The following is a 23022-nucleotide window of genomic DNA, read 5'->3' as shown; positions in this document are numbered from 1 at the left end:
CGTTAAGAATGGCTATGAGGAGATAGTGGGGGACCTTCTCGCACACCTGAATCAAATAAAGGTAGAGACTCCAAGTGTTAAGGTGGGATCTTTTTCCCGCGCACTACGTTATGCTGCTCGAAACGGCTATTTTCCTATTATGAAAATGCTGCTTGAATTTGAATTTGACTCCCGCACCTTGCCACCAGGTGAGTATATCGGAGTTCTATCTGACGCGGTGGGAGAAGTAGATTATATTCACCTAGAGAGACACTGCTTTTGTCAGAAGCAAGAAATTTGCTCCGGATCCAGGAAGAAGGCAGTGGTGGACCATTATGCCACTGTGAAGCTACTACTGGATTTTGGTGCCGACTGCAATTTCATCGGGCTTCATTACTTTCCGGATACGCCGGTATTACGTGCGCTATTCAAATGTAGCTCGTTCTCCAACGGCATTTTGAAATTGCTTGTCGAACGCGGAGCGAATGTGAGCAGTAAGGACGTGCTTCATGGTTTCATAGAATCCTCGAACCAATGTTCGTTTTCCAATGAAGAAACAGCGAGGCTTCTTGTTAACCACGGCGCGGACTCCAGTGTGCGGGCTTACATCGGTGAGACTACTCTACACCAAAACAACAAAAAGGCCATGATAGAACTGCTCGTTGCTTGCGGGCTTACTCTTGACAAACTCAATGGTTGGCATCGAATCAAAGAGACCTTTGAAGATAGGACTGAATTGATAAGCCAGTTGTTGGATCTTGATGCTAATATAAGATACCGGACTGCCTTTGGCCCAACTTCACTTCAATTGGTCATCCCAGAAGGATCAAGCCCTTATGGATGCGACTCAGACGAAGACGAGTTAAATGAAGTCGACCAGTTTCGATGCCCAATATCTGAGCCCGAACCTGAGAAAGTCGATAATGAAACGTGCGTTTCATTCATTCACAAATCGGTGAAGCTTCTGTTGAGTCATGGAGAGTGTGGGAGCATTGAAGACAGCGAAGGACAGAACCTCCTTTACAAACCCGACAACGTGCGTTTCGTGAAGCTTATTCTGGCCCATGGGGCGAAGGTAAATGTGGTGGACTCTTATGGTCAAACACCGCTGCATGCCATGGCATACGGAGCAACGAAAGCAATGGTTGAAACAATCAGGTTGCTATTGAAACATGGAGCAGATATTGCTGCAAAGAATGCGGATGATAATACACCTCTCCACCTGGCAGTGCTGACATCGGAATGGGAAGTGGTCAAGTTGCTTATTGCTCATGGAGCGGATCGAAATGCCCGCAATTTCGACGGGGAGACTCCAATGGATCTTTTATCACGTCGTCGGTGTTATCGGAAGTTATTTTCTTTTAACAGAAACAAAAAGGGAGGGCTGATGACTTTCAAATATCAAGATATTTGTTTCGCCTACTTCCTGTGACACGGGTCGTGAAGATTTCTATTATCATTAGGCCAAACTGCACATCAAGGCTTTTTCAATTATTCACTTCCTTTCATTCTACCATTGGCACATTTCTATCCATATAAAATGTAAATGTAAATGTAATGCCCCGGTCGAAAGCTGGCCATTCCCCGCATCTTCACGGCCCTGGAAACCCTGGAAAACTGCCTAATCGGACTTTGAATCTCCAAAACATCCACCAATCCCAGCAGAGTACGGGGTATCTCTATAGCGAGGACCGAAGCATACACCCATTATAACAAAGTCATATTCCAAGATGGATACCTGCACAGCGTCCAACAATGCGTCTTTTCGCACTTCTCCCGGTCCTCCTCGGGCTCATTTCCAGCCACTTTGTCTCTGCGACAGATAACGGCAAGACTACTGATGTGACATGGGATAAATACAGCCTCTCTGTCAAAGGAGAGAGGGTATACGTGTTTTCGGGTGAATTCCACTACCAGCGACTCCCCGTGCCGGAGCTATGGCTCGACGTGTTCCAGAAGTTACGGGCAAATGGCTTTAATGCAATTTCTAGTGAGTGACTTGACAAACCCTCCAGGCTTCACTAGTACTCATTCCGATTAGTCTATTTCTTCTGGAGTTTCCACTCCGCTTCCGAGGATACTTTCGACTTCGAGAATGGCGCCCATGACGTCCAACGTGTTTTCGATTATGCCAAGCAGGCCGGTCTGTATGTGATCGCGCGCGCTGGACCTTACTGCAATGCCGAGACCTCCGCCGGTGGGTTCGCATTATGGGCATCTAATGGCCAAATGGGCAGCACGCGCACCAGCGCAAGCTCCTACTATGACCGATGGTATCCGTGGATCCAGGAGATCGGAAAGATCATCGCCGCCAACCAAATCACAAATGGTGGTCCGGTCATTCTCAACCAGCACGAGAATGAGTTGCAGGAGACAATTCACAGTGCCGATAACACTGTTGTCAAGTACATGGAACAAATCAAAGCCGCCTTCAGCGATGCCGGCATCATCGTCCCGAGCACACATAACGAAAAAGGAATGCGCTCGATGAGCTGGTCGACTGACTACCAGGATGTGGGTGGTGCCGTCAACATCTATGGTCTGGATTCATATCCCGGTGGTCTGTCGTGCACCAACCCGAACTCTGGGTTCAATCTCGTCCGCACTTATTACCAGTGGTTCCAGAATTACTCGAGTTCTCAGCCTGAGTACCTGCCCGAATTCGAGGGCGGTTGGTTCTCCGCCTGGGGAGGGAGTTTCTACGATCAATGCTCTACCGAGCTTTCGCCTGAATTCGCCGACGTCTACTATAAGAATAACATCGGCTCCAGGGTCACATTGCACAATATCTATATGGTGATGGGGGCAACTTCTTGGGGCCAAAGTGCTGCTCCTGTTGTTTACACTTCGTATGACTACTCTGCGCCCATGCGAGAGACTCGTGAGATTCGGGACAAGCTCAAGCAGACCAAGTTGATTGGACTGTTTACTCGCGTGTCGTCTGGTCTTCTCCAAACGCAGATGGAAGGGAATGGGACTGGGTACACCAGCGATGCTAGTATCTACACGTGGGCCTTGCGGAACCCAGAAACTCATGCTGGCTTCTATGTTCTCGCGCACTCCACGAGCTCATCTCGTGCTGTGACTACTACTTCGCTTAATGTCAACACCTCAGCTGGTATGTGCCCGTGTCTAGGAGGAAGAATTGCGCTAACTTGGAGTCCACGTAATAGGGGCCCTCACCATCCCCAATATTGAGCTTGCCGGCCGTCAGAGCAAAATTATAGTCACGGACTACCAAACCGGGGATGGCTCGAGCTTGCTCTATTCATCCGCCGAGGTTTTGACCTACGCCACCCTCGATGTAGATGTCATTGTTTTCTACTTGAATATCGGACAGAAAGGAGAATTTGCCTTCAAAGATGCACCAACCCATCTGACTTTCAAAACATACGGCAATTCGAAAGTGAGCTCCGCCAAATCGGACCATGGCACCAAATACACATACTGTCAGGGAGATGGCACCACTGTGCTGAAATTCTCGCACGGCGTGCTAGTCTATCTTCTCGACAAAGAGACAGCGTGGAACTTCTTTGCAGTGCCGACTACTTCCAATCCGCGAGTAGCTCCCAGTGAGCAGATCCTTGCTCTTGGGCCATATCTCGTTCGCACAGCAAGTGTCAGCGGGCACACAGTCAGTCTTGTTGGTGACAACGCAAACGCAACATCTCTTGAGTAAGTGGGATTGCTTACCCTCAAATTAGTTGTTAGCTAATATACATTTCCAGGGTCTACACGGGAAACTCAAAAGTTACCCAGATCAAATGGAATGGGAAGGAGACCCCAACTAAGAAGACAGCCTACGGCAGCTTAATCGGATCAGCCCCAGGAGCCGAACATGCCAAGCTATCACTGCCAACCCTGAAATCATGGAAAGCACAAGATACACTTCCAGAGATTAATCCAGACTATGACGATTCTCGCTGGACCGTCTGCAACAAAACAACCTCAGTCAATTCCGTAGCGCCACTAACACTCCCCGTACTCTACTCTGGCGACTACGGCTACCATGCCGGAACGAAGATCTACCGCGGACGCTTCGACGGTGTGACAGCAACAGGCGCCAACATCACCGTCCAGAACGGCGTCGCCGCCGGCTGGGCCGCCTGGTTAAACGGAGTCTACGTCGGTGGAGCCATTGGCGACCCCGACCTAGCCGCGACCTCAGCGGAGCTCGAATTCACCAGCTCTACCTTACGCAGGAAAGACAACGTCCTAACCGTCGTCATGGATTACACAGGCCACGACCAAGCAAACGTGAAACCGAACGGGTCGCAGAATCCGCGCGGAATACTAGGCGCTACGCTTCTTGGCGGCGATTTCACCTCCTGGCGCATCCAAGGCAACGCAGGCGGCGAAGCCAACATCGACCCCGTCCGGGGACCCATGAACGAAGGAGGTCTCTACGGCGAGCGTCTTGGCTGGCATCTGCCAGGATACAAAGGGTCCAAGACAGCGACATCAGAAAGTCCGCTGGACGGCGTGTCTGGTGCAGCAGGCCGGTTCTACACGACCACCTTCAAGCTCGATCTAGACTCCGACCTGGACGTTCCGATTGGTCTGCAGCTCGGTGCATCTGCTGACGCCCCCGCAGTGGTTCAGATCTTCATGAATGGGTACCAGTTTGGTCATTACCTGCCGCATATCGGGCCCCAGACTAGGTTCCCTTTCCCGCCGGGCGTGATTAATAACCGTGGAGAGAATACGTTGGCGATTAGTCTGTGGGCACTGACGGAGCAGGGGGCCCGATTGAGTCAGGTGGATCTGGTTGCATATGGGGCTTATCGTACTGGATTCAACTTCAATCACGATTGGTCATACCTGCAGCCACAGTGGGAGAACAACCGGGGACAGTATGTTTAGGTAAAGTGTTGATGTTCCAACCTTGGAAGGTTGACTTAGTGAATTGATCCGCGTTGGAGATGTTCCCGGTCTAGATCTGAGGAAGTTCTTTGTTTGGCTCCGGTACCTGTTTCATCATCGCTACATATATCTATGGGCTTCCTTGGTTTTAGTTGACATCAGACTTGAATACTTCATTGTTGAAGTACTAGGAAGTTCAAAGCAGACACTCAAGTAGTCCCCTGTCGAGTTTCTAGCAATTCATACAAAAAGGTCCTTAGATTAGACCATACAACATAGAAACCAACTAAAACACCCGTCTCTGCTATATATAGTCAATTCTTTCAAGACAACACAAACCAATAAACATTGAATCTCATACATACAACCAATGACAATGAAATAAAAAACAAAAAAAAAAAAACAAAAAGTTCATTGTCCAGGCGACTATCGGCCAAAACGCGATGTCTGCCCAACGTCCGCGTCCACCGCCATTTGTACTTCTCCACATGTTTAAACACGTTTAAACACGCTCCTCCTCCTCATCTCGACGGATTTCTTATATTCCATATTCTCTAATTCCTAATTCCTAATTCACCATGTCGCGCCATAACAGCGTGGACCTAGACTCACCCGACCGGCCCTTCGACAACATCATCAATTTCCGCGATGTCGGCCGGTCGGTTAATCAATTCTGTCGCAAAGAGTGAGCTACGCGTCTCGATGTTGAAGTCTCTAAATACAAAACTAACCATTTAACATAGAATACTGAAAGAAGGAGTCTTCTTTCGCAGCGCAAGAGTAATTCCAACCCCGCTCAAATGGCTGCATTGATGCGTTGTCAGACGGAAGAAACGAAAACTGATTCGATAACAGCTCGACGACGCATCAGAACGAGATAAACGCCGTCTAGCAGAAGAACTACACATTCACACCGTCATTGATCTGCGTTCGCAGTATGTCCCGCAAAACCAGAAACAGAAAGCAGAAACTAATACCAAAAACAGAACAGAACACCAAATGGGCACGCGAAAACGTCGAGGCGAAATCGCCAAATCAGAATCAGAATCAGAATCAGAAAAATCAAACTCAACAGAAAAATCACCGACAGATCCAATCCCATCAAATCCAGACGAACATCTCCTCCACATCCCCGGCTCGACCCGAGCTCTAATAAGCCTAACAGGCAAAGGCTTCGAACGCGCCTTATTATCCAAACTGGACTGGTTTACATATCTGTAACGCACCCCGCACCCCCTTCACACACTCCTAGTACCGTTCTAATAACAATAACAATAGAAAAACAATCGGCCTAGCAACAACAGGATACCGCAGCGACGCCGTGCGTCTAGTCTGCGGCTCGGTAATGCAACCGCGCGGCCTGACGGGTCTAGCGCAAGACACGCTCGATTCCAGCATGGCTGAGATCCGCGCTGTGTTTGAGATCCTGGCGTGCGAGGAATCGTATCCCACGCTTGTGCACTGCACGCAGGGGAAGGACCGGACGGGATTGGTTGTTTTGCTTATGTTGTTGCTTGTTGGGGGTGTGCCGACTGAGGCGATTGTTGATGATTATAGTCGCTCGGAGCTGGAGCTTGTGTCGGAGTTTGAGGAGCGGATGGAGGAGATTAGGGCTATTGGGCTTGGGGAGGATTATACGCGTTGTCCGCCTGGTTTTGTGGGTGAGACGACGGGGTATCTTGAGATGAGGTATGGGGGTGTTAGGGGGTATTTGGAGAGGGTTGGGGTTGGGTTTGAGATGCAGGAGAGGATTCGGGGGAAGTTTTTGGTTTGATTTCTTTGGGGTTTTGGGATTGGTTTGGGGGTTATGGATTTCTGTATTTGATATGGGATATGTAGATACGGATAATGACCTTGGCATTGGGATGGGTCTAGCGTTTCTTGTTATATGAGCATTGAGCATTTGGATGCGAGATAATAAATGGTGGGGGATTGGATGTTTTTGATGTCTAGTAAACAGATTGAGAAAAGGAACTAGGAAATATCTAAAATGTTGATTGAATTGCTATAGAAGTATATATGTAAATATGTATCCCAAGGCCAACGTATTGATCTAACAGTGTATGCCCAACTTCCCAAAACACCATATATATGAAGTATCCATGACAGGTATCAAGAAACTATTAACAAAAGCAGAGTATCGAGGGACATCGTGCACGTCGTATAAGTAAATACAGGAATATAAAGAATCACATCAAAAAGGGATTAGACACGCTGGCCACGGTAAAAGCCGGTGCTCGGGCCCATCGAGTCATGGGTCAGCGGCTCTTCGATGGAGACATTCTCTTCACGGCCTTGCTGGGTCATTAGGTACTTCTCACCCTGGGGCACGTGGTTGCGGGTGCGCACGGAAGGCAATAGATCGACGACGAAGGAGAGAACATAGCCAGTGAAGACAAAGGAAATCGTCCACTCGAGAACAGCGCCGGGGTTTTGCTTAGACGATTGGTTGCTTCCAATGCAGACACCGAAGCCGATAGCGAGTGCGAGCTCGATAATGACGAAAGCAAGCTTGATAAAGAAACTGACGAGCAAGACGCGGTGTTCGCGACGGTAGAAGATTCCGATGCGAAGGTACTCGATGCAAACCAAAATGGCACTAATCACGTATCCAGCACTGAAGAGGAATCGATTGGTCAGTTGGGTGTTGGCTGCATATTTCCAGGAGTGGACATGACTCACATGAACAGGGCGATGAAACCATCATGCATTTTCGGGTGGCGGAGTGTATCAAAGACAGCGAGTAGGATCAGACCGGCAGCACCGGCGATCGCGAAGAAGATGGAAAGGATAGCGCACGTCTTGTCCAATCTACCCTTGTTCGAGGCCAACTGGTTGGAATGTCGAAGCCATCGCTCGGAAAGGAAAGCTAAATCGAGAAAAACGACGGTAACTACGCTGCCTCCGACGAACAGCGGCTTCAAGTGTTGTGCTCCGACATCTGAAATATACCTGTAACAGTCCTGTTAGCGTATGGATGGATGGGCTAACGGCGGAGAAGAAGACATACGCAATGGTTTGTCCGTTGTCCATACTAGGGTAGTGCGGTCTCCCCTCGTTGACCCAGGTGACCAGCATGGCAATCAACATTGCTAAGACCACGTTAGCTGCAGCCCAGAACATAATATCCAGTTCCATGCGGGGATGCCTTACCAACCCACATGCAGGCTGATATCAACGGAAACATCCAAAATGATATAATCCACATCTTTGCGACTTTTGAGCTGTACTGGTTGTACTTCGAGACCGATCTTGATGCAATGAAGGTATGTTTGTATGTCCGCTAAAAGCTCAAATCAACGAGAGTGGAGGATTGAAAGCACAATGCAAGCCTATAGGGTCCTGTCAGTCGCAGCTTCTCCAAGATGTGATTCCATATAGGATAGGATGGAAAGAAGTGGATTCCAAGCACTTTCCCCACTGCAACTCACCTATATCCCTGTATCTATGTACACACTGACAGGAATACAGCATTCCAGGTTTAAATGAGAGGCTTAAAGGGGGCGACAGTGGCGCTTAGATGACAAAGGGATATATCAAGTTGGAACCGGGACAACGATGATGCGCAAGATATACTTGTTTATACCCAATTACTTATGTTGTAGGGGACCTGAAAAGAAGAAGCAGAGAAGCAGAGAAGCAGAGAAGAAATCCATTCCAATAATTATTTGTTTAGAAGAGCCCCTAAAGAGATTATAAAGCGACGTCATCCCCCAGGACTGCCAAGGCAGAAAAATTGTGTCGCCCCCACAGCCTAGTCCTAGTGATCAGCCTCAATAGTTACTCCAATGGATGATACTGTTGTAGATAGATTACCTAGGTAGGCTACAGGTGTACTCCGTAATTCCCTCTACTCTACAGAGTAACTATTAATATCCTATTAACATTAATATGCCTGTCCCAAGGTTGTCACGCGAGCTAACGGGTGACGGATACACCGGGTGGCTGAATACTAGGCAGATCTAACGCCTTTGAGGCTGAGATTGTCAGATGTTCAGACTTTTTCGTTGCCGAGTGCATCGGTCCACTTATTTCAGCTATTAAACTACAAGATACTCTCTACAAAGATCTACGTATATCTAATGAAAAGTGGAAGTAATATGTATATGTATGTCTGTAGTCCGCCGGTCTACCTCAAAACGCCATCGCAGTATTCAGAAAGACAGAAAAGAGTAAAACAGAAAACAAAACCCCACAAAGTATTTTTGGATATCAGGGCGACCCTGACAATTCACCTTCATCGACTGGTCCGCTTACGAGTGGTTCCAGTAATCGGCCGCCTCTGCACTGCAACGGGTGGGGCCTTGCGCTCCGCCACCTTGGCCACCTTGACGATCTGCACTTCATCTTCGCTCGATTCTTCACTGGATTCCTCCGACCCCAACTTGGATGGAGCTGGAGCTAGGTCCTCCCGGGTCTGCGGTGTGTCTTGCGGGCGTTTGCCCGGAGACTGAGATTGATAACCTGGGTATGGAGGGCCTGACGGGTAACTCATTCGATTCTGCTGTCCGGCCCGGAGATCGGTGGGAACCTGTGATGGGTATAGCGCGGGTTCCCCGTATGGGCTCATCTGCAGGGAATTATAGTAGGATGGGGCCCATTGAGGATCGTCTGGCAGTGGCCGTTGGAACACAGGCGGTTGTTGCATTGACTGTGGTCGGCCATTGGGTGCAAAGCGTTCGGGTGTATACGGCGGGTACGTAGGCCGGAGAGGGGAATTAGACTGCTGGGGACGAAGAGATTGTGTCGTAGGAGTCCGGGGCCGAGCAGAAGATGAGCTGGACGGCCGACTGTTTGTGCCCGTCCCACGAGCCCAGCTGTGTGCATCAGGCGCAAAGGCCGGGTACGCACCGGGCAGCTGCTCTGGTGCAGCAACTGCTCCGCTCCGGCGGGACGATGGGCGCGACGACACTTTGACACTGGCGGATGGGCGCCGGCTTAAACCGTCCGTCTGCTGGCGCTTGCGCTCTAAGGCATCCAGCTCGCGTTTCGATAGCCGAACATTCTTCTTTCCCAGAACTTGAGCGCGGCGAATTCGTTCGAGCGCTGTATCCACCAATTGATCTTCCTTGTCCCGCATGGCCAATTGAACCGCATAGGCCACCGTGCTGTCCTCATGGTCATACAGATCGAATTCTCCTCCATCAACCGATTCAGATTCATCCGTCAGATCCTCATAATCCACTCGCCTCCGCGGCCCTCGCCCTCCATACTCCAACTGCCTGTATCGACCGCTCCGCACCAGCTCCCGCCCGTATGCATCCTCCTCACTATCCACCTCCTCCAGTCGAGTCTCCTCCCACGCCGCGCGTCCCCTATTATTTCTCCCCCTTCGTGCCCCCGGTGGTCTTCCCCATGAGGGCATATCAAAAGGAGCTCGCGGCCGACCACCTAGACCGCCTCCTCGGAAAAAGCATTCTCGATCGGCTTATCCAAAAACGCAGCGTGTCCGAAAACAGTCACGCCAGTAGCGCCAATCAACCACAGGGCAGTTGTAAGGGGGGAAGCCCAGATGCCGACAGGGACTGCGACGATGAGTAGTCCGGTGTAGAGCTGCGAAGTGGTGAAGCGAGAGAAGCCCAGGTCCAGATCCCGACCCTGCAGCATGTTGATTCCGTAGAGACCACAGCTCACAAAGACCATGTCGAACAGCAGCACCAGGTTGGTCAGCAAGCTGTAGATGCTGAGCATCACAAAGACGACGGCATAGTTGCTGGAGAAGTAGGACAAGTTGTAATTGACACGGCTCTGGGCTTCACCGAAGTTGGCGGGCTTGGATAGGCGCTTGACGTCGAGGAACTCGGAAATAGGGCGCAGGTTGGCGAAGCGTGTGCTCAACGAAGTACTGCGGATGTTGTTGAAGCGATCGCCGAAACGCGAAGTGATCGCATCAATTGGGATAGAGACCATTTTGGATGAAGAAAAAAAGAGGGTGGGAGGGAAGAATATAAAGTTGAGAAAGGGAGAGTTGGAAAATGAGACAGGTAATAAAGTGATAGAGAGAGTCGAGAGAGTAGAGAGGAGAGAGACGCCGGAAACAAACACGAGTCTTTTTTTTCTTGGCCTTTTCCCCTTTGGACTTTTAGTCGAAGCACGGTCTTGTTTCACCAAGTTATCAAGTAATAAGATGAGAAATAGTACCTTGTTAGGTTGTTAGGTTGTTACCTAGTTATATTGTAGAAACAAACCCATAAATAGTAACGCGGGTTGAGGTCAGTTCCTGACTCCAGGACTGGGCAACGAAGTCCTGGAGAACAGAAATAGAAGAAACACAAAACCCTCTAGAATCTAGAATCTAGAATTCCTCTATATATACTATACGGAATACGCTCAGATGCAATAATTCATGCAGACTCAGAAAAAAAATAAAAAATCAAAAAAAGACAAAAACAGTAAAAAGAACAACTCTTATTGGGGCCACGTTGGTTCTTCGTAAATGCCCGACCGCTTTTTTTCCCTACAGCTGTCTCCTCCACTAACACACAGCTCATTCGTTCAATTACTTTCGTTTCTGGCTTTTGCGGCATTGACCGCTATCAATCATGAAGCCATTTGCCATTCTATCTCTCTTCGTCTTCTTCGGCCTCGTCGCTGCTTGGTCCAAAGAAGGTGGGTATTGTTTACCCCAGAAACCCTTATGTTGTACTGACGGTCACTGCTCCATTGAACAGACTATGAGATCTTTGGCCTACAAAATGATGTCGCCACAAATGAAGGCGCCAATGTGACCTTCTACGGTATGTGATATTCTCCTAGCATTGCCATCGGCTTTCTTTCCTTTCCATTCTCATTCTTATTTCCATCAACCTTGATGATACGTATCTAACTTCTATACCCGGCGCCAGACCTCCTCGAGATCCGTCCCAATGCCAATCAAGAACAAATCACCAAAGCCTACCGCAAGAAGTCCAGAACCATCCACCCGGACAAGGTCAAGCGTGCCTTCATCGCCAACTACCCCAAGGACAAGAACAAGGCCAAGTCCAACAAGGGGGTCAATGTCAACAAGGGTCCTACTCAGCGCGAGATTGATGCCGCAGTCAGAGACGCCGACGCCCGGTCTGCCCGGCTGAACCTCGTCGCCAACGTCCTCCGCGGCCCGAATCGCGAGCGTTACGACCACTTCCTTAAGAATGGCTTCCCCTTGTGGAAGGGTACCGGCTACTACTACTCGCGATTCCGTCCTGGTCTGGGCTCCGTGCTGCTCGGTCTGTTCCTCGTTTTCGGTGGTGGTGCTCACTACGCCGCGCTGATCCTCGGCTGGAAGCGCCAGCGCGAGTTTGTGGATCGCTATATTCGCCAGGCCCGCAGAGCCGCCTGGGGCGATGAAATGGGTGTTCGTGGTATTTCGGACATCGACTCGATCGCAGCGCCTCCCCCTACCGCCCCGGAATCCGGTGACGCTGGTGCCGTGGCTGTCAACCGTCGCCAGAAGCGTATGATGGATAAGGAGAACAAGAAGGATAAGAAGGGAGGAGCCCGTGTGAGCGCTCGTGCCTCGGGTACCTCCACTCCCACCGAGCAACCTGCTAGCACCGGCGAGAGGAAGCGCGTCGTCGCTGAGAATGGAAAGACGCTGATTGTCGATTCTATTGGCAATGTGTTTTTGGAAGAGCTGAACGAGGCTGGCGAGCGCCAGGAATTCCTGCTTGACATTGATCAAATTGGGCGCCCTACTCTCCGTGAGACAATGGTGTGCAAGCTTCCCGTCTGGTGCTTCAACAAGACTGTTGGTCGAGTGCTGGGTACTTCCACCGAGGAAGTGGATTCTGATGAGGCTGAGGAGCCCTTGGTTGAGGAGGCTGAGACCACTGCCACCTCGAACGCCCGCTCTCGGAAGCGTGGCAAGCGCTCCCAGCGATCATAGACTTGGGCAGCTGGATTGCTGCACCGCGGGCGTTTGTCGTTGTTTTCCCTGCCGGACTGATCACAAAAGTTCCCAAGGTTGCTTTTACTATAGAATCCCTGCTTGGATGTCGGCAATACCCAAGTAGAAACAAAATGTATACATAGTTTCTTTTCTCGAACCTAAAACTTCAAGGCAAAATGATGCAGGTCGGTTACTGGCCACCGATATGCTGTGCACGGTCTACAGTTACCCACTGGCCATCCTGTTGGTGTATGATATGTACTCCTTGCAGATTCATCTCACATGGCATGACGGAGTACAGGGTACACCCAAAGATCGGTCTGCCAGCAGGAATACCTGTACTCCATACCTACTAGACTATGTTTGGCGAGTTTGTAGGCGGGTCTGTCGGTCAGTGCGCTTCCCCAGCTGCAGACACAACTAGTGCGGTGTACAGCTGTCCGACACCATATCCACCAGCTTGGGCATCAACACTTGACTAGTTTAGTATAAATAGGAGGCTCCAATGTATCTCTAGACTTGTTTTGAATTCTCAGATGTTTCAATGTCAATACCAAACAGCAGCTTTTCCAAAGAAATCAATTCTATCGAATTCAGACGGGCCTCCCAGTTCATGACAACGTCGAAAAATGGCAAAGTCCGGGAAAGAAAAAAAGAGCGGGAGTATAAAAGCAAAAAAAAGGAGCAAAGGACAGTAGGTGTATATTCGTGATCGTCGTGTGTTGAATTTCAGCAAGGCATTGCAAATCGTGGGAAAAAAAGAGGTCCAAGGCTCAAACAGAACATCCTATCCAGCCCTAGAGACATGTCGCATATCGCCTATGCAAACATCTTGGCAATGTTCATCAGGCTACCAATGTTCTCCGAGATACCCCCACCACCACCCTCGAAACCACCACGGGTCTTCGACGCACCACCAAGGGCACTGGTAACAGCATGCGGCAAGCGAATCCCAATCATAGCAAGCAGCCTCGGCAGAACACCGCTAGTCAGAAGCGGCACGATAACCATCATAAAGACCTTCATGGGGTTGCGACGCGCCCAGCGATAGATATCACGGAACAGACGCTTGATGTCGCGGATCATGCGCTGCACGAATCCCTCGCGGGGACGGGCTCGTCGCGACGAAGATGAGTACGACGAGAATACAGATGGGCTTGATCGGCCTCCTGTTCGGCTACCGCCTAGCCCGAAGAAAGACGGCGCCGAGTGTCGCGTATGGTGCGTGGAGGAGTAGCCGGATTTGCTGCGTCTGCTGTGCGTGCTGTGCGAGCTGGGCGTGGGTGATGCCCGTCGTCGCACGTACCCCGCTGATGAAACGGTCGTGGATTTGCCGTCGAACCAACCCATTGTGCTGGTTTGGTGCTTGGGGAGCTGGTTACCGGTGCAACTTTGGACACTTGGGCCAGGCTGGCGGATGAGGTGTTTGGTCTGAAAGACGCTTGTGTGTTTAGGAGAGGGATTGTGGTGGGTAGGTACGCAGAAGAAGGTGGGTTTGAAATGTTGCTGCGTAACAATGCCCCTGATTATCTCTCTTTGAGACCTTTCTTTTTTGGCTTTCTTGTGTGGCAATTGAAAAAGGGAAAAGAGACAATGCAGGTCAGCCACTAGCTGCTGCGCAATCTGAGGTCTAGGCCGATGTGCGCACCCGCTTTAGGGACTTTGTATGCAGGAAATGCCTTTTGACAGCTGGCACAATTGAGATTCTGAGGGGAGTTTGCGGACGACACTCCGTACTGGATGGTAATTTCAGGCGAATCAAAGGGGATCTTCAGATTTGATTGATCAGTCACCCCCTGGGCGGAATAAATGTGGCTGGGGTGTGGCCGGCTGAACTTAAGACTTAAACTGCATTGACGGGAGACAAATTAGCCCAAAGAGTCAAGCAATCCACTCCTAAGCGCTAAAGATCATGATCATCTTCAAATTATATTGGAATATAGACTGTTGTCCCTGTCTACAATGTAGTTGTTTAAATTGAATATCACGAACAGTTGAACCGTGGAACCTCATGGGGATTGGCGCCTCAGGCGACAAGGCGACAAGGCGACAACGACGTCACTGCATGTGAAGGCCTTCCATGGAAGACTTCCCCCAAATCCTTCTTTTGGTTCAATCATTAGGCTATCACAGTACATCTTTTATTGTTGAGCTCAAGGGCCTGGTTTGACCATGTCGAGTATGTTGATTTTACTCTCCCTTACTGGAATCTATACTAACTCTTGACCAGGCCCCAATTACTGTAAGACCTCATCTCAAGGCCTAACTTATACCCATCGAACTAACACATATCAGACAAGACTCTAGGCATCGCCCAAGATGCCACCCAGCAACAGATCCGCAACGCTTATAAAAGGTGAGCGCACCACCACTCCTCTTCGAATGCCCCTCTAATCAAGTCTAGGGAATCACTAAAGTCCCACCCTGATCGAGTCCCCGTCGATTCACCAGAGCGACCCTCGCGCACACGAAAGTTCCAGGAAATCAACGACGCCTATTACACCCTATCAGACCCCGCGCGCCGCCGGGAATATGACGCTACTCGCGCATACCAGGCAGCCGAAGAGGAAGCAGAAGCAGAAGTCCCACCAACAGGCGGTTTCCCCTGGTCCAGCTTTGGGTTCGGTGGGAACCGTGATGACCGCGACAACGATCAGTTTGGGTCCGTATTTGAAGAGATGCTGCGCGAAGAGGGTCTCGCCGAGGAGAACGAGGGAGAAGGCGGACGGCGGACTCGCCCAACCGGGCGATTCTGGGCACTGGTTGGCGGTGTCAGTGGTGGTGCTATGGGCTTCATTGTGGGCAATTTGCCTGGTGCGCTGGCTGGCGCTGTTGCGGGTAATCGTCTCGGCGCGATCCGTGATGCTAAGGGCAAAAGTGTCTATGAGGTTTTCTTGGACCTTCCAGTGCCGGATCGGACGCGCCTCCTGGGTGAACTTGCGGCCAGGGTTTTCCAGTCCACTATGGGACGCTGAGTATGTCTACTTCTGGTTTGCTGGGCGGTTTGGGCGTTGGGGTAGTGAAAGCTGGCTTTTACAACCTCCGGTGGGATCTGGGTTGAGTTGGACATTTCGACTGTACATGTCTACATGGCTATGGACCACTTAGTACGGTAGAAAATACATATTTTCAAGTACATAACAAGTAGTTACGGTAATTGTCGAGTTCACATGTTTTCACTCTTTTCTGACATGATAATTGACCCCTCCGTTTCTTATCGATAACAGCCAGCCACCAGCTGGGTAGGTAGAGTCTAGATCTCGCTGTCAACATTTGAATGCTGCGCAACATAGCGTACTCCAAGGACAGTGTATACAGACTAATTAGATCAATAATTCGAGTGAGACATTAAATCCAATAAACCTTTCTCTAAAAATGAGTGAGACCAAGTGGCCTTCTCCGCTTCTGGACCCAATGCTAAGCTCCCGCCTTCACTCACCGCTTGCGGCCAAAATGGGCCCCTCTCTGTATATTTACCCCCGGGTTGCCCGCAATTTTTGTCCTTGACAAATCCCTTATTGAGACTCAATTGACTAAATCCTTCAAAATGACTGAAGCTGCCAGTGTTTACCCCTCATTGGAGGACCGTCCCATCAAGAACACGGTTGTTCTGTTCGATGTTGACGAGACTCTCACCCCCGCGAGACGGGTAGGTTGCAATGAGACTCACTGCTCTTCAGTTATACTAATATATGTATTATAGCATGCGTCGCCAGAGATGCTCGAGTTGCTGTCTCGGTTGCGCCACAAGTGTGCTATTGGATTCGTTCGTCTCCTCCCAATAAATACACCCACCCTGTTCCTAACACGATTCAGGTTGGCGGCTCGAACCTTGTGAAGCAGCAAGAGCAGCTTGGATCTTCCACCATTGACGTTACCACTATGTTCGATTTTTGCTTCTCTGAGAACGGTCTGACCGCTTTCCGCCTCGGCGAGTCACTTGCTAGCAACAACTTCATTCAGTGGCTTGGGGAGGATAAGTACCAAGCGCTTGTGGATTTCGTTCTCAAGTATATTGCCAACACTAAGTTGCCCCGCAAGCGCGGTACTTTCGTTGAGTTCCGCAATGGAATGGTCAACATTAGCCCCGTTGGACGTGCTGCTAGCGTTGACGAGCGCGATGAGTTCGAAGCGTACGTGTTGATTTTGCATAACTATGTCCATATAAATGGGTTTGCTGACTGACCCGCGCTATAGTTATGACAAGATCCACAATATCAGAAAGAACCTGGTGGAGTCCTTGAAGAAGGAATTCCCCGACTACGGTCTCACGTAAGTCTTTGTCCCACGAGGTTTTCTTTTGATATGATACTAATCAATCTGGCAACACAGCTACTCTATTGGCGGTCAGATTTCTTTTGATGTCTTCCCCACCGGTTGGGACAAGACCTACTGCCTACAGCACATCGAAGCCGAAAAGGGCATCTCGGGTATCGACTACAAGACCATCCACTTCTTCGGCGACAAGACTTTTGTCGGAGGCAACGATTACGAGATCTACGAAGACCCCCGCACCATTGGACACTCCGTTGATGGCCCCCAAGATACCATGGACCAGCTGAAGAAGCTGTTTGATTTATAGATACGAGATTGGATTGAATGTCAAATAGCCGAAAAGGGCATGGTTTTGTGATAGCGTTTACATGCGGAGTCTGATTTGGATATTTTCTACAAACAGTCATAGTCAAAGATCGATCAAAATAGTCCTCTAATGGCATGAAACGAGAATATACTTAACCCTACAATACTATACTAGTCAATGCGGGTAAGGTGGACACCCGGGGTCGGGAAACTGAAAGCGTCGATCTTTCCGATGCTCTTTAGTCATCCCGATCCTTTCAGACCCCGGAATCTTCCAAGCCTCCCTCTTCTGCGTCACTCTTGATCGGCTTGAAGTGCACTTGAATAAATTATCTGCTTGCCCGCTGTCCTTGACATGGCACCTCAAAAACATGTCGCGGATGTCCCGCGCAATATCCTTCCCCGCCTGACATGGAACAGCTCCTCTTCGCGTCCATCCGTCACCATCACCCACCATCCCGCGCTTGCGACAAGTCAAAGACGACCACTTCCGCAAGGCTGGAGTCCTTTAAAGCGACAGTTTCACTCGAGCACACCTTCCCAGTCTTCCCAGCTCATCTCCCCATCGTCGCGGGATGTTATCTCCGAATATCTTGTTTCCCGAGGAACCTCTATAACCACGCCGGCAACGTCCACAACGAACCGCGGCAATCCGATCCGACACAATGGCGTATATGTGGCTACATACAATCCCGCTCGTCGCGCCTTTCATGCGACTCCCGCCCGGCCCCGCGATCATCACTTCGATACCCTGAAATTCGTGAAGCGCCTTCAGGCGGAGGGCTTCAGCGAGGAGCAGTCCGTAGCTATGATGCGGGTACTGAACGATATCATTCAAGAGTCAATCCAGAATCTGACAAGGACAATGGTCCTCCGAGAAGGTATGTGAATGCGGCCTCGCACATGTTCTTTGTACTGCTTGCCGGATATCTAACGGGAAACGCTTTACTAGACTCGGAGAGATCGACTTATACACAGAAGGTGGATTTCGCCAAATTGCGCTCCGAATTGCTCAACGCAGACTCGACCGAGGCACAGTTGACCCGCTCATCACACGAGAAGATCGCGGCAGACCTCGCCAAACTCAACTCACGACTCCGGGATGAGATTGGACGAACACAAGCCTCGGTCCGGTTAGATCTGAATCTGGAGAAGGGTCGCATTCGTGAGGAGGCCAATAGCCAAGAAATGCGTATCAAGGAGACCGAAACGCGAATTGAGCAGGAGGTTGCCGGATTAAGGGAGCGAGTTGAAGCTGTCAAGTTCTCGACGTTGCAGTGGCTTATGTATGATCCCCGACGATATCTTGTCAACGCGCGAGCCTATGCTGACTTTCTTTTCTCTCCAGGGGTGTCTGTACCGGTACCGCGGCCCTTATTCTTGGTGCCTGGCGCTTGTTTATGTGATCTCGGTATAAAAGTCTGCATTGGATATGGAGTGATTGTTTTTGGCCTGCTTTACACAAGACGTTTTGATGTCTTACTACTTTTTCTTTTGTACACTATGCTCTCTACTCGTCTAGCCGTGCCATGTTGCTACATGTTTAGACAATACCAAGCATTTCTTGGTGGATATCAATGGAAACCATTTTATAATTCAAAGGCATATTGGGCATACAGTACATATGTCCATGGGTATATAGCCTGAGGGTGTTACTTCGGGGCTTGCGTCGGGAGTCCGCACCTTCCCCTCTTTATGCGCCTTATCATCAGGGGCATCTGCAACCTTCTAGGTCTACTAGCGGATTATGTCTTGTGCAAGAGACACTTCTAACGTTAGATAGGCTTTAGCCACCCGTCCTGGATAAAATCCCATATCCTAACTGGTTCAGAGCTGACATGCTAGCTCCTCCAAGGTTGTCTCAAGTACTAACGGATCTGCAATTTCCCATGGACTATTATTCTACCCGGCTAGCTGCATGGCTGCTACCTATTCTTCTTATCTGGCTCGTGATCGCATTCCGCAGTGCTTTAAAATCGCATCGCAGAGCTTGGAATCCTTCTCCAGTGCTGACACTCAGTCAAGAACCACTAAAGTCCCAAGAGGCCTACACAACTGCGAACACTGTTTCGTCTATTGATCATTACCATTTTAAATCAAAGGTGATCGATAACAGCAGCAACGCGGGAAGAACCAATCCAACTTTCCGACTGTTAGCGATTATGGTTCTGTTCGGCATATGCGGGTTGTTGCTTTTGGGGCACCTGTCAGTCGCTTCATCGCTTCAGAACGGATTGCAGTCTATTGCTAGCTTTTCATCGCAAGCACCTAACTCAACTGGTTTGCAAGAGTTTTTCCAGCTCTATTCGCCCATATCTCTCGATTTCAGTGGAAATGGCAACTGCGATGTTGAGATCTTGCTCATGGATCATGTCTTTGGCGCCAGTTACGGAGCGCCATTTGTTGGTAAGAGGTCTCGAAAGTACTCCTACTTGTGGTCTAATCTTGCAACTTACTGGAAATTATGAGCCCCCGGACTGCGGATTTGATACTGTACGAATCAATCTCACAGTCACCTCTCGGGGGAAGCAATTTGACCGCCTGGCACTCATGTACCTTCGAGATAATGAAGTGTTTCGGACTTCAACGGCGGAGCCGACAACCAACGGGATTGTCTGGACCTATATCAAAGAGATGTCGCAGTATAACTCGCTTTGGAGAAGTCCCCAGAAGCTGATATTTGACTTGGGAAATATCATTAACGAGGTCTACACCGGCTCGTTCAATGCCACGTTGAAGGCGCACTTCTCCGAAGGACAGAATGTGAAGACCGCGGATATCGTTCTTCCAATTTCTGCCAAAAGGTCAGCATCAAACTCTCCGAGTGCCTTCCAGCTTCCTACCGACAACACAACTGTCATGTACGAGATCCCTGCTGCGGCATCGCGTGCTATTGTGTCTATATCGGCATGTGGACAATCAGAAGAAGAGTTCTGGTGGTCCAATGTCTTCTCGCAGGATACCCGAGACTTCGAAAGCACTGTCGGTGGGCTATATGGGTACACTCCTTTTCGTGAAGTTCAGCTCTATATCGATGGGATCCTTGCCGGGCTTGTCTGGCCATTTCCTATTATCTTTACGGGAGGCGTGGCTCCGGGATTCTGGCGTCCGGTTGTTGGGACTGATGCCTTTGATCTTCGACAGCCGGAGATTGACATTTCCCCATTTCTCCCTATGGTTCAAGACGGGAAGCAACATTCCTTTGAAATCCGGGTAACCGGTCTCAATGTCTCGGCAGATGGGAAGACCACATTTGCGAACACTGTGGGCTCATATTGGGTTGTCACAGGTAACATTTTCATTTATCTCAATGACAACAGCTCAGACTCGAAAGTCACTGCCGCTCGTGACAAGGATGGGCCCATGGTGGATGCTCCCTTGCCAGTGTTTGCTGTAACTCGGAATCTTGTCCGCAACGAGACCGGGGGGAATGATTCCTTGTCATACTCCGTGGCTGTCAAGCGAATTTTCAGTGTAAGATCGTCTCTGTACTCGTGGTCTCAGACACTATCATTCTCCAACCACGGTCTACTCAACCAACAAGGATACAGCCAGGTTAACAGACAACTCACAACTGGAAATAACAGTATCACGGAGCTCGGAGATGCACCCATCTCATATAGCATTACATTTCAATACCCCTTGGTTGTCAATGCAACTTACGGCATCACCTCGAATGGAATGACGATTGACTCTTGGATGATGAGAGGTCTCGACTTTGAAACAACAGGAGGGCTTGGTATTTCCACTTACACCTTGTCGTCAGGGCCGTCACACCTACACACAAGGCAGTCTGGCACTGCGCAGTATAAATCCGTCACTGGTGGAAGCTCAAGCTCTTGGGGCGATACCACCAATGTGTTCGAAAGTCAGATGAATGGGCAACCGTACCACCGATCTGTTCATGCAGTCAATGGCACCGTTGTATCTGACACCGACCCTGGAGGCAAGGTTTCGGCTTCTTCTCCACAGGATTATGGAGATACTGGAAGAGGCAGCGTGAGGGCTATAATTGGAAAGGGGCCTGGAGCTCTTATAAACTAGGGAGAATGGTAATCATATGAAGGTCCCGGACGTCGAGGTTGCAAGGTACACGACATCCCATTTGGGAAATGGACACAGAATACAACGGCATCATGACAAAGAGACGTCAGTAATGAGTTATTGTGTGTCGTAAAAAGTCGAAGAATTGGGTATTCGCAAAAAAGACCAAGTTGGAGATGAGACAAGGTCGTAGATAAAGTCATTTACCTTTGTTTCGGTATGTCAGTCTCATTTGGCACTGAGGATAAAAACATCTGATCTGCTCGCCGTTGTTACCCCAACAAGTTTTGTATCCTTACTTTGCTTCTTCACATATTTTAGTGCCCCCTTATCGCTTCTTGTGCGTCAAGCCTTTCACGACGCGTCTTTGCAATGGAACTTACTCCTTACAGCGTCGAGGGTACTGATCGGTTTCTCCACCGACTAGGGGAGTAAGTTCTTGGTCTACACACTGCATGGACAGGAGAGCTGACGAGAGACAGCCTATACCACACAGGAGTCTTCTCCGACCTCACAATTCGCACGACAGACCAAGCCTTGGAGGTGCACAGAATCATAGTCTGCAGCCGATCTGAGACTTTTTGCAGGTTCTTCTCTGATGTTCCCATTGTAACTCCCTCCAAAACCCAAACTCTCCATTATCCACAGGCTCAGCTGACTTGATGATCGCAGGAAAGCGAAACGGCTCATGTGTTCGATATGAAAGACGAGCATCCACGCATCGTGGAAGCCATGATACGCTCATTCTACGGACTACATTACGACATCAACCAACCCCCTCAAATGTGCCCACTGTTGTTCAATGTCAAGGTATACGCAATTGCCGACAAATTCGAGGTCGAATATCTCAAAATCCAAGCAAAACTAACCTTCGTCACCCTCGCCCAAGACCACTGGAACTCGGACGAATTCTTGACTGCTGCCTTTGAAGCATACACAACAACACCAAAATCGGATCGAGGTTTGAGAGATGTCGTCGTCGCGGTTTGTCAGAAGCACAGGAAGGAGCTGCGAGAGAACAAGGCATTCGAGAAACTGGTTGAAGAGACACCCGGGCTTGCTACTGATATTGTGCTGCTTTCGCACAGGTGGTTGCCTCAGTCTGCATCTACGCGAGTTCGTCTCGTCCAGTCTTTCTCTTGTCTGTCTTGTTTTGCGAAATGGCAGATCCAGGTTGGGTTGGCGGAGTACTTTACTACATGTCCGTTTTGTCAGGATGATAAGGTTGGGGCTTTTTAGGTGGTTCTTGCTGTGATTTGAGAGGTTGTCTCTTGGAGATATTACTATGGTTCTTTTGTAATGTCTGTTGCAGCATTGAGCGTAAAGCAGACGCATGTATGTATATCCCCTTGTTATGAATGCGCAAACTTGATATTGCCGCTGGGTGAGTTACGATGGCTCTAAAGTATATATCCACTTGAAACCTTGGATAGATATGGTTACATGGTAAAGCATCATACAATTATCAGAGGAAGGGACATTAAACAGCATAGCTTTTATCAAATTGATAAATAGCATAAGTGTTAGTCGATAGATTATGGACTATAGGTAACTGGACGCAGTATGTCGAGACATGAGCTACTGTCTGTCGTCTTGGTAGTATACAAGTTGAGCCGGAGTTACGTTTACCCGAACTCTCGACCTCGGGACGATAAGGTAGATCCATGGATCAGCGCCTGTCTTAT

The 23022-nt window shown here is 49.5% G+C and overlaps 13 protein-coding genes across 13 annotated transcripts; 9 read left to right on the top strand and 4 right to left on the bottom strand.

Annotated features, from left to right (window-relative positions):
* Nucleotides 1–145: 145 nt before the first annotated feature.
* Nucleotides 146–1411, top strand: N7525_000152 (ankyrin repeat domain-containing protein; the record flags this gene model as incomplete). The annotated part of the gene is made up of 2 exons (XM_061211479.1): nucleotides 146–188; nucleotides 246–1411. The coding sequence occupies 2 exons, from the start codon at nucleotides 146–148 to the stop codon at nucleotides 1409–1411; spliced, it is 1209 nt and encodes a 402-aa protein (XP_061070705.1).
* Nucleotides 1412–1734: 323 nt separating this feature from the next.
* Nucleotides 1735–4842, top strand: N7525_000151 (glycoside hydrolase family 35 protein; the record flags this gene model as incomplete). The annotated part of the gene is made up of 4 exons (XM_002560099.1): nucleotides 1735–1969; nucleotides 2021–3097; nucleotides 3153–3654; nucleotides 3708–4842. 4 exons carry the CDS (start codon nucleotides 1735–1737, stop codon nucleotides 4840–4842), a joined length of 2949 nt encoding a protein of 982 aa, XP_002560145.1.
* Nucleotides 4843–5420: 578 nt separating this feature from the next.
* Nucleotides 5421–6616, top strand: N7525_000150 (tyrosine-protein phosphatase; the record flags this gene model as incomplete). Its single annotated transcript, XM_061211478.1, has 5 exons — nucleotides 5421–5527; nucleotides 5586–5622; nucleotides 5698–5777; nucleotides 5829–6059; nucleotides 6121–6616. 5 exons carry the CDS (start codon nucleotides 5421–5423, stop codon nucleotides 6614–6616), a joined length of 951 nt encoding a protein of 316 aa, XP_061070704.1.
* Nucleotides 6617–7047: 431 nt separating this feature from the next.
* On the bottom strand, nucleotides 7048–8050 carry N7525_000149 (Frag1/DRAM/Sfk1 family protein; the record flags this gene model as incomplete). Its single annotated transcript, XM_002560097.1, has 4 exons — nucleotides 7048–7459; nucleotides 7525–7794; nucleotides 7853–7934; nucleotides 7996–8050. 4 exons carry the CDS (start codon nucleotides 8048–8050, stop codon nucleotides 7048–7050), a joined length of 819 nt encoding a protein of 272 aa, XP_002560143.1.
* A 1029-nt stretch (nucleotides 8051–9079) lies between these two features.
* Nucleotides 9080–10207, bottom strand: N7525_000148 (uncharacterized protein; the record flags this gene model as incomplete). Its single annotated transcript, XM_002560096.1, has 1 exon — nucleotides 9080–10207. The coding sequence occupies one exon, from the start codon at nucleotides 10205–10207 to the stop codon at nucleotides 9080–9082; it is 1128 nt and encodes a 375-aa protein (XP_002560142.1).
* A 26-nt stretch (nucleotides 10208–10233) lies between these two features.
* Nucleotides 10234–10752, bottom strand: N7525_000147 (putative COPII vesicles protein Yip3; the record flags this gene model as incomplete). Its single annotated transcript, XM_002560095.1, has 1 exon — nucleotides 10234–10752. One exon carries the CDS (start codon nucleotides 10750–10752, stop codon nucleotides 10234–10236), a length of 519 nt encoding a protein of 172 aa, XP_002560141.1.
* Nucleotides 10753–11384: 632 nt separating this feature from the next.
* Nucleotides 11385–12709, top strand: N7525_000146 (uncharacterized protein; the record flags this gene model as incomplete). Its single annotated transcript, XM_002560094.1, has 3 exons — nucleotides 11385–11451; nucleotides 11514–11579; nucleotides 11688–12709. The coding sequence occupies 3 exons, from the start codon at nucleotides 11385–11387 to the stop codon at nucleotides 12707–12709; spliced, it is 1155 nt and encodes a 384-aa protein (XP_002560140.1).
* Nucleotides 12710–13531: 822 nt separating this feature from the next.
* N7525_000145 (uncharacterized protein) lies at nucleotides 13532–14062 on the bottom strand (the record flags this gene model as incomplete). The annotated part of the gene is made up of 1 exon (XM_002560093.1): nucleotides 13532–14062. The coding sequence occupies one exon, from the start codon at nucleotides 14060–14062 to the stop codon at nucleotides 13532–13534; it is 531 nt and encodes a 176-aa protein (XP_002560139.1).
* Nucleotides 14063–14884: 822 nt separating this feature from the next.
* On the top strand, nucleotides 14885–15687 carry N7525_000144 (putative DnaJ chaperone (Caj1); the record flags this gene model as incomplete). Its single annotated transcript, XM_002560092.1, has 4 exons — nucleotides 14885–14891; nucleotides 14943–14954; nucleotides 15008–15068; nucleotides 15117–15687. The coding sequence occupies 4 exons, from the start codon at nucleotides 14885–14887 to the stop codon at nucleotides 15685–15687; spliced, it is 651 nt and encodes a 216-aa protein (XP_002560138.1).
* A 572-nt stretch (nucleotides 15688–16259) lies between these two features.
* On the top strand, nucleotides 16260–17294 carry sec53 (phosphomannomutase SEC53; the record flags this gene model as incomplete). Its single annotated transcript, XM_002560091.1, has 5 exons — nucleotides 16260–16361; nucleotides 16416–16478; nucleotides 16529–16845; nucleotides 16910–16984; nucleotides 17045–17294. 5 exons carry the CDS (start codon nucleotides 16260–16262, stop codon nucleotides 17292–17294), a joined length of 807 nt encoding a protein of 268 aa, XP_002560137.1.
* Nucleotides 17295–17648: 354 nt separating this feature from the next.
* N7525_000142 (CCDC90 family protein) lies at nucleotides 17649–18699 on the top strand (the record flags this gene model as incomplete). The annotated part of the gene is made up of 3 exons (XM_002560090.1): nucleotides 17649–18174; nucleotides 18246–18579; nucleotides 18642–18699. 3 exons carry the CDS (start codon nucleotides 17649–17651, stop codon nucleotides 18697–18699), a joined length of 918 nt encoding a protein of 305 aa, XP_002560136.1.
* Nucleotides 18700–19843: 1144 nt separating this feature from the next.
* On the top strand, nucleotides 19844–21337 carry N7525_000141 (uncharacterized protein; the record flags this gene model as incomplete). Its single annotated transcript, XM_002560089.2, has 1 exon — nucleotides 19844–21337. The coding sequence occupies one exon, from the start codon at nucleotides 19844–19846 to the stop codon at nucleotides 21335–21337; it is 1494 nt and encodes a 497-aa protein (XP_002560135.2).
* A 372-nt stretch (nucleotides 21338–21709) lies between these two features.
* N7525_000140 (BTB/POZ domain-containing protein) lies at nucleotides 21710–22576 on the top strand (the record flags this gene model as incomplete). The annotated part of the gene is made up of 3 exons (XM_002560088.2): nucleotides 21710–21768; nucleotides 21820–21946; nucleotides 22010–22576. 3 exons carry the CDS (start codon nucleotides 21710–21712, stop codon nucleotides 22574–22576), a joined length of 753 nt encoding a protein of 250 aa, XP_002560134.2.
* Between the last annotated feature and the right edge of the window lie 446 nt (nucleotides 22577–23022).

The sequence above is a fragment of the Penicillium rubens genome (genome assembly GCF_028828025.1).
Source record: "Penicillium rubens strain IBT 27055 chromosome Unknown utg000001l_segment0_segment0, whole genome shotgun sequence".
Taxonomy (NCBI): Eukaryota; Fungi; Ascomycota; class Eurotiomycetes; order Eurotiales; family Aspergillaceae; genus Penicillium; species Penicillium rubens.
The sequence above is the reverse complement of the archived record's forward strand: the minus strand, read 5'-3'. Positions and strand labels throughout refer to the sequence as shown.